Source organism: Dasypus novemcinctus, chromosome 23, assembly GCF_030445035.2.
Source record: "Dasypus novemcinctus isolate mDasNov1 chromosome 23, mDasNov1.1.hap2, whole genome shotgun sequence".
Classification (NCBI taxonomy): Eukaryota; Metazoa; Chordata; class Mammalia; order Cingulata; family Dasypodidae; genus Dasypus; species Dasypus novemcinctus.
In genome coordinates, this window is record NC_080695.1 from 38,576,266 (window position 1) to 38,593,049 (window position 16,784).

At 41.2% G+C, this 16,784-nt stretch overlaps 1 protein-coding gene across 1 annotated transcript in view; it reads right to left on the reverse strand.

The window, feature by feature from the left end:
* Positions 1–608: 608 nt before the first annotated feature.
* Positions 609–16,784, reverse strand: part of HS3ST2 (heparan sulfate-glucosamine 3-sulfotransferase 2) — a 107,513-nt gene continuing 91,337 nt past the window's right edge. Inside the window, exon 2 of the mRNA XM_004460059.4 lies at positions 609–1,971. Within this exon, the coding sequence (XP_004460116.1) occupies positions 1,353–1,971 (619 nt within the window). The 3' untranslated portion in view covers positions 609–1,352. The remainder of the gene's footprint in view (positions 1,972–16,784) is intronic.

Here is a 16,784-nt window from a genome sequence, read left to right on the forward strand (position 1 = left end):
GGTGAAACATTCCATACAAAGGCATGGAGACTTGAAAGAGTAAAGAAAAGGCAAGTAGTTCTGTGAAGTTGTATCAGAGAATGAGGGAGAAGGATCAGTAGATGAGCTTGAAACTAATTTGGATCAGCTTGGACATCATGTTGGAGGATTTGGACTTAATTCTGAAATTGTGGGGCACATCTAAAGCAAGATTGCAAACTCATGCCTACAGGGGCTAGGCAGATGATGTAAATCAGTGAAGTGGGGTAAGTGGGATTTTGAAACTGGTAGTGGATGCATGCTGGACAAGCAAAAACATACCTGATGTCTCATCAGCCTTTGGGCTTCAAGTTTGGCCCTCCTGAATAAAGTTTCTAAGCAGAAAATTGACACGGTCAGACTTATGTTTCAAAAAGAAGCCATACCCACAGATCTCCACGTGATCTGTCTTCCTCAGTCTCTCAAGGAAAAACCTCTTTTCCCATCTCTGCCACCTGCCACTCCTCTATGCAGCCTTTGCATCCCTCCCTGCCCTCCCAGACCATTTCAGCACCACCTCCCACCTTGCCCTGGGCAGAACTGAAAGAATGAACCATACTCCAGACCTGGCAACAGAGAAGAGCTCAACATTAAGGACACAGGAGAGCCATATTTATTTCACATGGACAAGCATGATTCGATTGCATGCTGAACATGAAAACTCGCATGAGGAAAGTACCCGTAACAGCAAAATTATGTGCTTTTGTCCAGAGGGAGCAGGGAGAGTCACAAAGTGGCTTTCAAAGACAGTATCCTTCAAGCACAGTTGAGACCATAGCTTTGAAATAACTGACTTATATCATCACCAAAGTGCCTGTCTTTTAGGAGTGACCAGAGGTGCCACCTGATTTGCAATTTCTTGATGAGCTGCTAAGGTCTTGGGAAGACTAAGGATGGGTCTCCCATCCCACCACCCAGGGTGGCTCAGGGACCTCAGAGGGAAGGTACATGCCACTTGGAAATAACAAACCCACTCCTGGGTGGACAGGGACAGGGACAGACTGCAGTGTTTATAGCAATGAAACTATCACCTCTTAAAATATCTATTATCATTGGAAGATCCACTCGGTTTGATGCAATTTACCAAGGTCTCTTATGGGCTGAAGGAAGAATGATTCTGAAATTGACCCAACATGCCAGAAGCAGGTCAATTTGGCTTTGACTGACTGGAGAGAGCTAGTGGCAGGAACCCCTGGTTTCTTGGCCTTAGCTAGGCATCCCTGTCCCGGAATGATGGAACCCAAGACGGGAAAGGGGCTGGAGCCCAGGTTCATTGGATTATAAACTCTGAGAGCAAACCTCATGGAAGAGAAGAGTCCTTGTATGTCAGTGGCTTATTCCCACCTGAAGTCCTGCCCAACTGTTTCATAAAATTTAATATTATAAGGTCTATAAAATTCCCGGAGCTGGTCTATCACTTCAGGATCTATCTGTACATGAGTTCTCCCTTTCGATTTGCCCAGGCATCGAGGCAGGAGGTTTGATTCTGTTTTTTTCAAGCAAGGGAATCCTTTGGTCTTGTTGAAGTAGAAGTGCTTGTCCGTGATGAACCTCTTAATACCCAGGAAGTCCTGGACCCGCCCCATCTCACCAGCCGGGTCAGTGATGAGCCTTTCGCCACTGACAAAGTGGATCTGAGCCAGAGGGAAGTACTGCAGCCAGCTCTCTAGGTGCAGCACGTACATGCCGATGCGGATGGCATTCCATGATACGTCCACCAAGCCCAGGGTGCGGTTGCGGAAAGAGAGGCCCTCGAAGGTAGGGATATCTGGCTTCTTGGACAGCGTCTGAGTGTAATCAGAGATGGCACGGGTCACTGGGTTCCGCACCACCACAATCAACTTGGTGTCTCGGGACATGTTGAAGATACGTCGAGGGGCCTCTTGTGTGACAAAGTAGCTGGGTGTCTTCTCCAGTGTGATCTGGCTTTCCAGGGTCCTGGGCATCAGGCTCCTGTGGGACAGAAGCACCACATCATCAGACAGGGTTTTCCTGGTGGACCTAGGCCTCAGGCACAGTGAAACTATCTCCCTACACCCCGTTCCCCACTGAGTTCCCCTCCTTTCCGCCGTGACATTTGAGGTCTATCTTTTCTCACCTGGTGAAGAACACACCTTAACTCTTGTTGATTTTTCCCTTTAATAGATTTGCTGTAAGACTGGAAACATTCTAAATATCAATCAATATTGCTATATAAATTATGGAATAGCCAATTAATAAAGCTAGTAGATCTACATGTACTAATACGGAATTTTCTCCAAGTTAGAGTGAAAAAAAGTGAGAAAAGGCAAGATTACAGAATGTACACCTTGGGAAAGATATACAAGAAATTCATAAAATTGCTTCTAGGGATGGGTTTAGGGTAGAGATACAGTTAAGAGATCAAAGATAAATGAAAATTACCTTTTACACTGTTTGAATTTTTAATGTGTTTATGATATATTAAAAAAATACAAACTAAGCCACTGGATTCTGCTCTGGCAAAAGATATTCCTCCAGATATATTAAGAAAAACATTTTGGGGAAAAAAGTCATGTGTCTCAGGAATAGCAGCTGTCTTAGAAATGAATTCCATCATCCTCTCCTGCTGAAAACATATGCAATAAGTCCTTCGTCTAAGTTTGAAGAAGTACTGAATTCAGGCTGGTTGGGACCTCAGCCCCCTTCTCCCTTACTTTTTAATTTCCTAGCTCTGCTTGAGGCTTTGATGGTGGTGGGAGATGCTGAAGTCTCCTTCCCTGGTGAGTCTCCTTTGGCTCTGTTGGAGAGGAATATACTTTGTTCTCAATCACAACTTCTTCTGAAGTTCATGCTTTACCCTTAACTAGTTTATTTTTTGCTTTTTGTTTATAACCTTGGCTATACATTATAGCCACCTCAAGGTTGTTTTTTTAAACAGCTCTCTAGCCCATCCTAGACTAATTAACTCAAAATAATTTGGGGTGGATATATTTTTAAGCTCCTCACTTAATTCTAATGCGAAAACAGAGTTGAGAACCGCTAGTAGACCATCTTTTTCTCAATCCTCCACTATGAATTGTCAACCCCAAAGCATTCATCCCTCACATTTTTTTAGAATATAGATTCCTGGTTGTTGGGCTTCTGCTTCCCAGCTCATATCATCATCTCCATCCAATAAGCTGATTCCACAGTTCTTTAAGCATCTCTACTCCTAATATCTCCAAATTAATTTCCCTTCAGCATCATTTCTTTAGGCCATACCTTGAGTTTTGTCATTGGAATTGCCCTAATTGTAAAATGGTTAACTCTGAAACTCTACTCTAGGACTATAACCTTATTTCTTTCTATCTTTCCACTTTTCCCACAGTCTCAATCTCATTATATCATATCTTCAAATTCACCTATGATCCTCTTGATTTTACTCTCTTCCATACCCTTCCCTGCACCCAATGGGTGATCAATTCATCATCATCATCATCATCATCATGTCTCTCACTGTCTAATAATGCATCAGTCCAATCTTTCATTCTTTCTAATTATGTCTCTGGGCTGTCAAACAGTGGAGAAAATTGCATGACCCTGACAACTGAACCCATTTATTTATTTATTTATTGATATTTTTACCTCTTTTTTTCTTTTTTCTTTTCTTTTAAACGTTACATTAAAAAAATATGAGGTCCCTATATATACCCCACCCCACCCACGCCACCCCTCCCACATCAACAAACTCTTCCATCATTGTGGCACATCCACTGCACCCGGCAAATACATTCTGGAGAACCACTGCAGCACATGGACAGTGGTCCACATTGTAGTCCACACTCTCCCCCAGTCCACCCAGTGGGCCACGACAGGGCACACAATGTCCAGCATCCATACTGCAGCGCCACCTAGGACAACTCCAAATCCTGAAAATGCCCCCACACCATATCTCATCTTCCCTCTCCCAGTCATCAGCAGCCACTGTGGCCACCCTCTCCACATCACTACTACAATTTCTTCCCTTACTAATCACAGTAGTTCCCCAGCAGAACACCAGTAAGTCCACTCTAATCCATACTCTATTCCTCCATCTTGTGGACCTGGGATGGCTATGTCCAGTCCCCCTCTACATCAAGAGGGGGTTTAGATTCCACATGGATGATGGATGCAATTCTCCTGTTTGCAGCGGTAGGTACTCTTGGCGTGTGTGGTTGTTGACCCTGGTGTGGTTGTTGACCCTCTTCACCTCCCTGTCAGCTGGCCAAGATAAGTCCAAGAAACCAGAGGGTAGGAGCTGCAAGTCTGCTGAGACCCAGGGCCTGGCCATCACATGGATAGTTCAGATTCGGGTCTCCTGAGACTACACCAATCCAAATGCCAACCACAGGTCCAGTAAAAGTAACAGAAGAGGCATGTGTAGAAAAGTTATATCTGAGTCCAACTCTCTCACACTTGGGAACACAAACTCCAAAGTAGGGCCAACTGACATGGCCCTGAACTCCAGAGCCATCTGCCTTGACCATAGAACCTGTGGGTCACTGCAGCCCTCAGGAGAACCAGCACCTGGATTTCCATCTACCTTGGCTGTCTCTGGTACCCTGCTGAAGCATGAATAAGCATCAACCCCTGATGACCTCCCATCTTTTTTTTTGGAGACTCTTAGCCATATAAACTTACTTGTCCTTTCCATTTTCTCCTTTCCTCCAAAATCAAAAAGCAGTAGGCTGAGATATTCTGCTGGTCTGAGTTGACCTCTTTGTTCATGGTCTTTTTGTAGTTACATAATCAGCTGGTGCTTGGTAGTAATCCATCGGTGCCAGGGAGGCTCATCCCCAGGAGTCATGCCCCACGCTGAGGGGAAGGCAATGCATCTACATGCTGATTTTGGCTTAGAGAGTGGTCACATTTGAGCAACATGGAGGCTCTCAGGAGGTAACTCGTAGGCACACCACAGCTATAGACCTAGTTCATATTTCAGGCACACAGGCTCATATCGGAGTCATCAGTATCAAGGACTCATTGTTGGGCCATCCATCTTTATTGGTCTTTGCCATTGCACTTCGGGGATTGTTGTTGTTCCACTGGGGAAAGTGATAGAGCTCCCCTGGTCAGGAATTCAGCACTCTCTCATTTGTCGATTCCAACTGAAACCACTATGGAAATATCCAAACCTTTCTATGTACCCTGTGTACATGCCCTGGAGAACTCCCTCCCAACTGTGTGCCTCCCACCAATGACATCCCACACAAGTGCTCCTCCCCCACCATAGTTGAACCTCTCTGTAGTCCAAAACTTCTTCAAAAGTGAAGCCCAATATATTGCCAGGTTCCATTAATAGAAAAATGGAATATAGTGATGGGTTTAAGTGTTAGATATAGAATACATAGAAATTTAGAAAAATTAAATGAAGGAAAAATAAATTGGAGTATCAAAGAAATGAATAAATGAAAAAGCTTTGTTTTTGTCATTTTGCCTTTCATCACTGCTACAGGTGTTGCCCTGTGTGTACAGTGGCAAGGCAATTTCTTCCATTTCTTCCTCAGTGTCGACCTCCTTTCTTTCTTTTTTTTCCTGATTATTAAGTTTCTCTTGACATAAGTTTTAGGTCACTGTAATTCACATATACAATATATGGTACTCCCACATATCCAATATCAAACCCTATGTCCCTTCCCCAACAGTGATCTTTTTACATGTTCATATTATATTTGCTGCAGCTAATGTACAGATATTGAAATGATAGCTTTCAAACATGATTCCATTTGGGTTTACATTATGGTTTATATTTTAGACTATACAATTTTCTAAATTTTTAGTTATCTTATGTTTTACATTATGGTTTACATTTTAGCCTATAGACTTTTGTACATTTTTGGTGTAATTTAACATGACCTATATCCATTATGGCATGATCTTGTGGAACACTTCCATTGCCCCACAGTTACCCTGATTCCATGTATTCAACACCTCTTTCCCCCTCCCCTCAGGACCCACCATGACAATCAATCTTCATTACTTGAGGGACCATATTCAGAGATACGTGCAAAAATGTTGAGGGCTTGACATATTTGACTGCCCTAGCACATTGGGAGACACCGATTCTCTCAAGAGATACAATTCCCTCTGTTTGAGAACATCAGTCCTCTCCAGGATGTAGGTATACCTTCACTTTCATTGTATGGGTCTCCACCCAATGATTTAATCCACTATGACAAAATGAGCACTCACACACTCCCCAGAAGCTTGCCCTACGTCAGATGCCCCCCCCCCCACCTTAAGCATCCCAAACAGGCAACCTTCCATATTACATTCTCTGCACCACAATTTCAACCACATACCTGACAATCTCCCACGATCAAATGTTCCCCTCACCCTCTCCCCAATTTCTTGGGCAATCTGACCCATCCTCCCATCCCTAGTGCCACTAAAGCCCACACAGCCCCACCCAAAGTTATCCCTATGCCCCCATTTTATCCCTTCCCTGTACTAATACTTACCTCCAACTTATCATAGATTTCACCCAAGTAGCTGTCAGCTCACAACCTTCCTCTATCCTCCAACTACCTTAAAGTTTATCATCCAGTCTCTAGCTCTCTGAGATAGCTTGGTTTACTTATTTCATATCATTGAGGTCACGTAGTATTTGTTCTTCAATGCCTGGGTTGCTTCATTCAACATAAGGTTCTCAAGATTCATCCATGTTATCACATGTGTTTGTACTGTATTTGTTCTTATAGCTGAGTAGTATTCCATTGTATGTATATACCTCATTTTATTTATCCATTCACCTGTTGATGGGCATTTGGGTTGAGTCCAACTTTTGGCAATAGTGAATAGTGCTGCTATGAACACTGGTGAGAATATATCTGTTTGTGTCCTTGTTTTCAGATCTTCTGGGTATATACTCAGCAGTGGAATTGCTGGGTCATATGGCAAATCTATAGCTAGTTTTTTGAGAAACTGCCAAACTGTCCTCCAGAATGGCTGGATCCTTTTGGATTCCCACCAGCAGTGGATGAGTGTTCCCATTCCTCCACATCCTCTCCAACAATTGTAGTCTTCTGATTTTTTGATAGCTGCCAGTCTTATGGGAGTAAGATGGTATCTCATTGTTGTTTTGATTGGCATTTCCCTAATAGCTAGGGATTTTGAGCATTTTTTCATGTGTTTTTAGCCATTTGTATATCATCTTTGGAGAAGTGTCTGTTCAAATCTTTTTCCCGTGTTTTAAATGGGCTGTTTGTCTTTCTATTTTCAAGATATAGGAGTTCTTTATATATGCAAGATATAAGTCTCCTATCAGATACATGGTTACCAAATATTTTCTCCCATTGTGTAAACTCTCTTTTCACTTTCCTGACAAACTCCTTTGAGGTGCAGAAGGCTTTAATTTTGAGGAAGTCCCATTTATCTATTTGTTCTTTTGCTGCTCATGCTTTTGGTGTGAAGCTCATGAAGCCATTTCCTATTACAAGGCCCTGTAGATGCTTCCCTACTTTGCTTTCCAAAGTCTTTATGGTCTTGGGTCTTATATTTAGGTCTTTGATTCATCTTGAGTTGATTTTTGTATTAGGTGTAAGTTGGTAATCCTCTTTCATTCTTTTACATATGGATGTCCAGGTCTCCAGGCATCATTTGTTGAAGAGGCCATTCTCTCCCTGTTGAGAGGGTTTGGTGGCCTTGTCAAATATCATATGGCTGTACATAAGAGGATCTATATCAAAACTCTCAATTCGGTTCCATTGGTCAATGTGTCTATCCTTGTGCCAATACCATGACATTTTCACTACTGTAGCTTTGTAGTATGTGTTGAAGTCAGGTAGTGTGATTCCTCCAATTTCATTTTTCTTTTTCAATATGTCTTTGGCTATTCGGAGCCTCTTTCCTTTCCAAGTAAATTTCATAGTTAGTTTCTCTAGTTCATTAAAGAATGGTGTGTTGGTGGCAGACTTGGCCCAGTGGTTAGGGCGTCTGTCTACCACATGGGAGGTCCGCGGTTCAAACCCTGGGCCTCCTTGACCTGTATGGAGCTGGCCCATGCACAGTGCTGATGTGCGCAAGGAGTTGCTGTGCCTCGTAGGGGAGCCCCATGCGCAAGGATTGCATCCTGTAAGGAGAGCTGCCCAGCGCGAAAGAAAGTGCAGCCTGCCCAGGAATGGCGCCACATACACAGAGAGCTGACACAACAAGATGACACAACAAAAAGAAACACAGATTCCTGTGCAGCTGACAACAGAAGCAGATAAAGAAGATGCAGCAAACAGACACAGAGAACAGAAAACCAGGGTGGGGGGGAAGGGGAGAGAAATAAATAAAAATAAATTAATCTTTAAAAAAAAAAAGAATGATGTGTTGATTTTTATTGGGATTGCATTGAATCTGTAGATCAGTTTTGATAGGATAGACATCTTAATAATATTTAGTCTTCCTATCCATGAACAGGGAATATTTTTTCATTTATTTAGGTCTTCTTTGATTTCCTTGAACAGTGTTGTATACTTTTCTGTGTATAAGCCTTTTAACTCTTTAGTTAAATTTATTCCTAGGTATTTGATTTTTTAATTTAGTATTGTGAATGGTATTTACTCCTGATTTCCTCCTCAGATTGTTCATTATTGGTGTACAGAAATGCTACTGATTTTTTGCATTTATCTTATAACCCGTGACTTTACTGAACTCATTTATAAGTTCTAGAAGCTTTGTTGTAGACTTCTCAGGGTTTTCTATGTACAGGATCATATCATCTGCAAATAGTGAAATTTTAACTTCTTCCTTTCCAATTTGGATGCCTTTTATGTCTGGTTCTTGCCTCAGTGCTTGAGCAAGTACTTCTAAGACTATGTTAAATAGGAGGGGTGATAGTGGGCATCCTTGTCTTGTTCCTGATATTAGAGGGAAAGATTTTAAGATTTCACCACTGTAAATGATGTTAGCTGTGGGTTTTTCATATATACTCTTTATCATGTTCAGAAAGTTTCCTTCTATTCCGATCTTTTGCAGTTTTTTATCAAGAAACGGTGCTGTATTTTGTCAAATGCTTTTTCTGCATCTATAGATATGATCGTGTGGTTTTTTTCCTTCAATCTGTTTATGTGTTGTATTACATTAATTGATTTTCTTATTTTGAACCATCCTTGCAAACCAGGAATGAACCCCACTTGGTCATGGTGTATAATTTGTTTAATGTGTTGTTGAATACGATTAGCAAGTATTTTGTTGAGGATTTTCACGTCAAGGCTCATTAGAGAGATTGGTCTGTAATTTTCCTTTTTTGTAGTGTCTTTGTTTGGCTTTGGTACTAGAGTAATGTTGGCATAATAGAATGAGTTAGGCAATATTCCTTCTGTTTCAATTTTTTAGAAGAGTTTAAGCAAGATTGGTGTTAGTTCTTTCCAGAATGTTTTGTAGAATTCACCTGTGAAGGCGTCTGGCCCAGGGCTCTTTTTAGTTGGGAGGTTTTTAATGACTGATTCTATCTCTTTACTTGTGATTGATTTGTTGAGATCGTCAACCTCTTCCTTTGTCAATGTAGGCTTCTTATGTGTTTCTAGGAATTTGTCCATTTCCTCTAAATTGTTCTCGTTGAAATATAGTTTTTCAAAGTATCCTCTTATAATAGTCTTTATTTCTGTGGGATCAGTGGTGATATCTCCTTTCTCATTTCTTATTTTGTGTATTTGCATCTTCTCTCTTTTTTTCTTTGTTAATCTAGCTAAGGGTTTGTCACTTTTATTGATTTTCTCAAAGAACCAGCTCTTGGTTTTGTTTATCTTTTCAAGTGCTTTCTTATTTTCTATTTCATTTAGTTCTGCTCTGATCTTTGTTATTTCTTTCTTTCTTCTTTCTTTGGGGTTAGTTTGTTGTTTTTTAACTAATTCCTTCAAGTATGCATTTAGTTCTTCAACTTTAGCTCTTTCTTCTTTTTTTGATGTATGAATTTATGCTATAAATTTCCTTCTCAGTTCTTCTTTTGCTGTATCCCATAAGTTTGGATATGTTGTGTTATCATTTTCATTAATTTCAAGGTAGTTATTAATTTCTTCTGAGATTTCCTCCTTGACCCACTGTTTTTCTAAGCGTGTGTTCCTTTTATTTATTAATTCTAGCTTTATCTGAATCTAAGTGCTGCTCAGTAATTTTTTATATTTTTCATTATAGACCTCCATATCATTCTTCATAGTAGATGTTCCAAACTTTTACTACAAGTTCCTAAACTTACTTCTGCCACCTACCCTCCATACACACCCAGTCTACTGCTACCCTTCAAAGACATAAGCCATCACAGCTCAGTTCCTTCATTTTTCCTCTCCATCTGACTTTTATGGGCTCCATTCTGAGCCCTACCATTAGACAAGGTATGTAGGAGCTCACTCATGCTCTCAGATGCCTTCCCTTTCTGCCTTCCCTGCAAACCTGCCCATTATCCTCTTGAACCTTCAGGTTCATTATGCAACTGTATTTTGCTTCTAGGGCCAAGATCTATAACGGATTCCTGTGAGTCAACATTTTTATGGTATTTAATGGTAATAAATAAGCCAATAATTTTAAAAAATAGGATAGCATATTAGCAAACAATCCAAGTACACTTGAATAAAATTCTTCTTTGTTTAGATTTTATTTAGAATCTGGCTATATTATATTATGATGTTGGCACACATTATAATTAGGTATAAGTCTTTATGACAAGAGAATAGGTGAAATTACATAAATTTAACAGTGATTCTAAATTCTCTTTAAGGTCTTCCCAAACTCATTGTGAGTTATTAATATTAAGAACTTCTCCAACATAAAGGAGTTGACTTGCCATACCATTAAACATACCATTATCCATTACTATGTTAAAGAATGTCAAAGAGACAGGTTGAGAATGCAGCATCTCCCAAGCTGATTTCACTATGAAATAAGCTATGATCATTTGCCAATAGGAGCACCAATGAACATCTCCTCTCTGTTACCAAATTGGAAAATTCTGACAACTTCATGTGATTTTCAGAGTATCATATCATTCTTTCAGTTGTGCACTATGTGAAGCACCAACCTACTAATTTCTAATTGGCCTACGTAGATTGAATTAGGAATCTCAACAAAAACATGTTCTTAATCTTAACTTGCATTTCTGTAGGTGTGAAACCATTTGTAAATAGGACCTGTTGAAGATATTATTGTTAGTTAAGGTGTGCCTAACTGAATCAAGATAGGTCTTAATCCATGTTACTGAGGTCTTATGATGAAAAGAAAGCAGGAACTAGGAGCCAGAAAACCACATGGAGGAGCCAGACATGGGAAGTCAGGAAACCCAAGGAGTAGAAACAAGGAGAGAGAGATCATCATGTGACAGAAGGCAGAGATGTAAGTTGAGAAACCCCAAGGATTGTAGCAAGCCAGCTACAGAATGCTACAGACTCTGGGAAGAAATCATAGCCTTGTTAATTCCTTTGGACGTCTAGCCTTCAAAACCATGAGATAGTAAAGGCATGTTATTTAAGCCAACTTTTTGTGTGGTATTGTCATATCAGCTTGACAAACTAAGAAAGCATATTAGCTGCAAAATCAAATTATTCAATACTAAGGAAGATGTAACTAAAAACCTGTAAAACATCACAGCAATACTCCATGAGTCAGATGGCTCCTGTGTACTTCATCTTTTCTCTATCTCATATTTATTTCTCCTTAAGTCATTGAGATAGACTTGGATGCCTGTGTGATAATGTGCAAGGAGACCATATATACAACTCTCTCTTCTGTGTACATTTGGGAGGACATTATATTTTTATTTTATAGCCCATTTTTACTATTTGTGTCACTGTTAAAATTTTTCTTACTTGTTTCCAGCTAACAAACAGCTGAACTTGTTTCTTACCCCATGACCCTCTTAAGTTTCAGCTCCTTTCTTTTCTATGTTGCTCTGAAAAAATCACTGAAAGAATAGTCTAACATTCACTGTTTGGACTTACATTTTATTTGTTGTTTTAACCTGTTCAGCAGCAATTATCCCTACATCTAATAACAGCCCCTAGACTTTTTTGGAGGGAGGGGCGTCTACCCCTTCTGCTTTGAATAAAATTTCAGTGGGCCAAGTTGTGAGTACACGACTAAATGTTAGACCAGTCAATGCCAATTGTATCATAAAGGCTGAAAATGTGTCATAAAGGCTGAAAATGGAGCCTGTCTAGGAGTCCAGAAGAGCCTCCTCATAAGTTTCTGCTACCAGGTTCCCAGAGCTATCCTGGTTACTGACCTTTCTGAGACCTGATTCTTCCACTTTCCTTTGGGTTCTATGAAGGTTCTACATCTTTCCAAAGAATTTCTAGTTTATTAGTAATTCAATTTCTGTTGCTTGTGACCCAATAACTCTAACCAACCTTTATAACCTGGCTTCCATCTCTGAAAGCTAAGTTCATTCCCTAGACTATAAACAACATGAGGGCAGGGGCAGAGTATATCTTATTTGCAGCTCTATCTCCAGAATCTACCAAAGTCCATGGCACAAGTAAGGTCTCAATAAACATTTTTGAGGTATAAATGAAGCCAACAACCTGCTTAATACAGGTATATATTTAAGACCTTAGCCTTTTATCAAATTCTCAACTCTCCAAACCTTTCTGGAGCTTCCTACAAACCATTCTGGTCAACTTACACTTCTCTCATTCTATTTGTGTTTTTTCTGGATGATGTCATTCTTTCCCCAGCCTTTAACCATCACCTAGTTGCTGTCGACTCACAAACCTATACCCACAGTTCCAACTTAAAACTCTCCCCATGTTCTAAACTGGAATATCCAACTTTCCATGGACTGGATACTTGACCTCAACAACTCACCATTTTCCTCCCCAAACTTCTATCTCTTGCCTGTTTTTGCAAATTATATCACTATAAATCCACTCACAAGTAAGAAAACTTCAGAACCATTCTTGACTCCTCCTTACATGTAATATCTTTCATTTCTGCAAGTTTTACCTCCCCAAATTTCTCCAGTTTCTCCCTTTCTTTTCTAACCCACTCAAGTGGCCTCAGGCCCTTGTCAACTCTTCCTGGTTACCTTTTCCCTTTTAATCCTTTCCATATTCTGTAGCTACCCAACAAATCTTTCTAAAGCAAATACAGTCATGTCAACAATCAATTTATTCTTCTGAATAAAATTCATATTGCTTGTCTTGGTACTCAAGGCCCCTGCCTATCTTTTTAGAATTAATCTCTCACTACTTCCTGGTAACCTAATGCTCATGCCAGGCTGAATACAAAATCCACCCCCCACCCCACCCCAAACATGTTCTGCTTTCATGCATGATTTTCACTTGCTGATTGGTTTTCTTTTAAGAGTTTGGGTCATCTGTCTTCTCTCTCTCTCACTCTGCTTGATGTCTAACTCATCTAAACAAGTCCTAAACTCTAAATCACACTTTCTATGAACCTTTTCTTTTAATCTCATCCACCTTCTGATACCTTCATATCTTTGTGCTGGAATTATTAGTTAGAAATCCATTTGTGTCAATAGATCATAAGAAATTTGAGCATGATTCATTTTTATTTTTGTCTTCTGTGTCACAATGAAAAACTGGGCTGGTCTTTGACTCCAGTTCTTGGGGAGGTAACTCTGAATCTTTGGAATTTCCTGTGACTGGAGTATCTTTCGTTCATATGCTAAGGAAACAACGGGGAGGGATAGCCACACCTGCAGTCTCATGGTGGGTAGATGTCATACCAGAAAAAGCAACCATTGATTAGGGGTTGGGGTTTGGAGCAGAGTCATATCAGCCCAACTCCTAGACTTCTAGGAGGGGAGGGGGGCTGCTGATTGAGTTTAACCAGAAGGACATTGATTCTATCAAACAGCCCACATAATTAGACCACATATAAATTCAGAATATTCAAAACCCTGAAGAGTTTCCACAGTTGATAAGATACATTTCTGTGTGCTCTGAATCTATGTGGAGAGGACATGGAAGCTTGCATTTGAGATTCTCCTTAATCTGTGCATCTCTTCTTTTGACTTCTACTTATTTGCATCTTGTTACTATAATAAATCTATAATTTGAAGTAAAATGTTTTCAGTGAGTTCTGTGAGTTGTTCAAACATATTATCAAACCCAAGGGGTGGGGTGGGAACCCCCAAATTTGTAGCCAGTTGGTCAGAAGTACAGATATCCTGGGCCCCTGAATTTGTGACTGGTGCCTGAAGGGTAGCCTGTAGAGGATTACCCTTAACCGCTGGCTTAACTCCCAGGAGTTAGAGAGATGAATTGAATTGAATTACCTAAATATTTGCAATTGGTGTCAGAAGCTGTGTTGGAAGTAAATGAAGATTTTGCAGTAACATATTCTTTCTTAATACCTGATACCTGGCACACTAAGTGTCAACTGTCAGAGGTAGGTGGGTGCCTTGTTGAGAACTGGTTTTTTTTTTTTTCCAAATTCTACTCAATTTATTCATTTTTTAAAAAGATATTACATTAAAAAAATATGAGGTCCCCATTCGCCCCCACCGCCCCCATCACCACTCCCTCCCCCAATAACACTCTCCCCCATCATCATGTCACATCCATTGCATCTGGTGAGCACATCTCTGGGCATCGCCGCACCCCATGTCCCGTGTTCCACACCATAGCCCACACTTTCCCACGTTCCATCCAGTGGGCCATGGGAGGACATACAACATCCGGCAATCGTCCCTGGGGCACCACCCAGGACAACTCCAAGTCCCGAGAATGCCTCCACATCTCCTCTCCTCCTCCCCTTCCCCACACCCAGCAGCCACCACGGCCACCCTTTCCACACCAATGCCACATTTTCTCGATTATTAACCACAACAGTTCATGAACAGAATATCATCAAGTCCACTCCGATCCCCACTGTATTCCTCCCTCCCGTGGAACTGGTTCTTGAGCCCCCAAAGTTCAGAGTTGGTTTATAAAGCCCAGCCCTTAACTGAGTAGTCTGACATTGGGTGGGGGAACATTTGGACAGATAGTCCTCCTGTGAGCTTAGCTGTTTTTAAGATTTCATCTTGGCCACAAATGCTCAGGCTCGCAGGCTGAGTTCAAGCTCTGCTTTGACCAAAACCTTCAAAAAGCAAGAAGGCAAAAAGAGATGTAAAGGAACACATATTGTTGAATATCTCGTTTTGCTGCCTGCACTCTGTCCCGAGCTTGAGGTTCCTTCCTGGTGTTGAGAGAGAAGAGGGCAGTGGATGCTCTGCAGTGTGGTAGGAGGAGGAGAGAATGATAAATTCAAGCTACATGCTGGGACACCTTGCTCAGGATGGGGCTGGCTGCCTGGGTAGTGGACACTGACCCTCCCGCTGACCCACTTTCTGAGGCAGTTTCCTCCCTGATTAGGTTGCAAAGGTTTCTCTTTTCTCTGATCTCTGAAATCCCCACCTACACACCCCATAGATAAGTTCTTGTTTTTAACAGTTCCAGCCAGACCAGCCTTAACTTGCTTTAATTACAAAGACATGTGCAGTTAAAAGAAGGTTGACCTAGGAGAGAACTTTACCTAATTATAAGAGTAAAAATCACACTCACTGAATTGTAACCCAGACACCTTGTTTCTTCAATGCTGATGCTGTGTTTTGAAACCGCACAATCTTCGTTGTAACTGAACAGCAGCAAGGTAACTCCAGACTCTGGCATCCCTTTATCTTGTTTGCAGCCCTGAGGTCAGATGCCCTTACACGTAGCCCCTTGACGCCAGGTGTCCTTGAACACAGGCCTTACATGTAGCCCCTTATTAATTAACGTGAGTCAGCCCAGAACTAAACACCGCAAATTCATAAGCCATCCTAAGCCAAGTTAGTTCTAATAAAAGTGGGCCTGCCGAAGTATGTAATCACTCTACGCATATTCAGTAATAAGACTATCACTGACCCCATTATCTCAAGCTGCCTTGCTCATTATCCTAAGCCTGCCTGCCTTTGTTTGAATGCTGCAAAACACTGAACATTTCTCCAGGTCAGGAGACAGATTTGAGGACTGCCCTCCTGTCTCTGCAAAGCTAGCCTTTGCTGAATAAACTTTTTTCCTTCTCAAAATCCCATTGTCTACTTTTTTTCCTTTTTTTTTTGGTCTTTATTTATTTTTTTAATGTTACATTAAAAAAATATGAGGTCCCCATATACTCCCTACCCCCCTCATATCTCTCCTCTCCCCATAACAACAACCTCCTCTATCATCATGAGACATTCACTGCACTCGGTGAATACATCTCTGAGCACCGCTGCACCTCATGGTCAATGGTCCACACCATAGCCCACACTCTCCCACAGTCCACCCAGTGGGCCATGGGAGGACATACAATGTCCAGTAATTGTTCCTGCAGCACCACCCAGAACGATTCCAACCCCCAAATTTGCCCCCACATCACATCTCTTCCTCCCATTCCCTACCCCCAGCAACCACCATGGCCACTTTCTCCACACCAATGCCACACTTTCTTTGATTACTAATCACAATAGTTCATGAATAGAATATCAGTAAGTCCACTCTAATCCATACTCTATTCCTCCATCCTGTGGACCTTAGAATGGTTGTGTTCACTCCACATCTATATCAAGAATTGCTGGATGCAATTCTCCTGCTTTCAGTTGTAGACACTCTTGGCTCCCTGGTGTGGTGGTTGACCTTCTTCACCTCCATGTTAGCTGAGTGGGGTAAGTCCATTAAACCAGAGTGTAGGAGTTGCAAGTCTGTTGAGGCTCAGGGACTGGCTATCACATGGTCAGTCCAGAGATTCAGGTCCCCTGGGTATACATTAAACCCCAGTACCACCTACAGTTCCGGTAAAAGTAACAGGAGAGGCTTGTGGACATAGATCACATCTGAGTC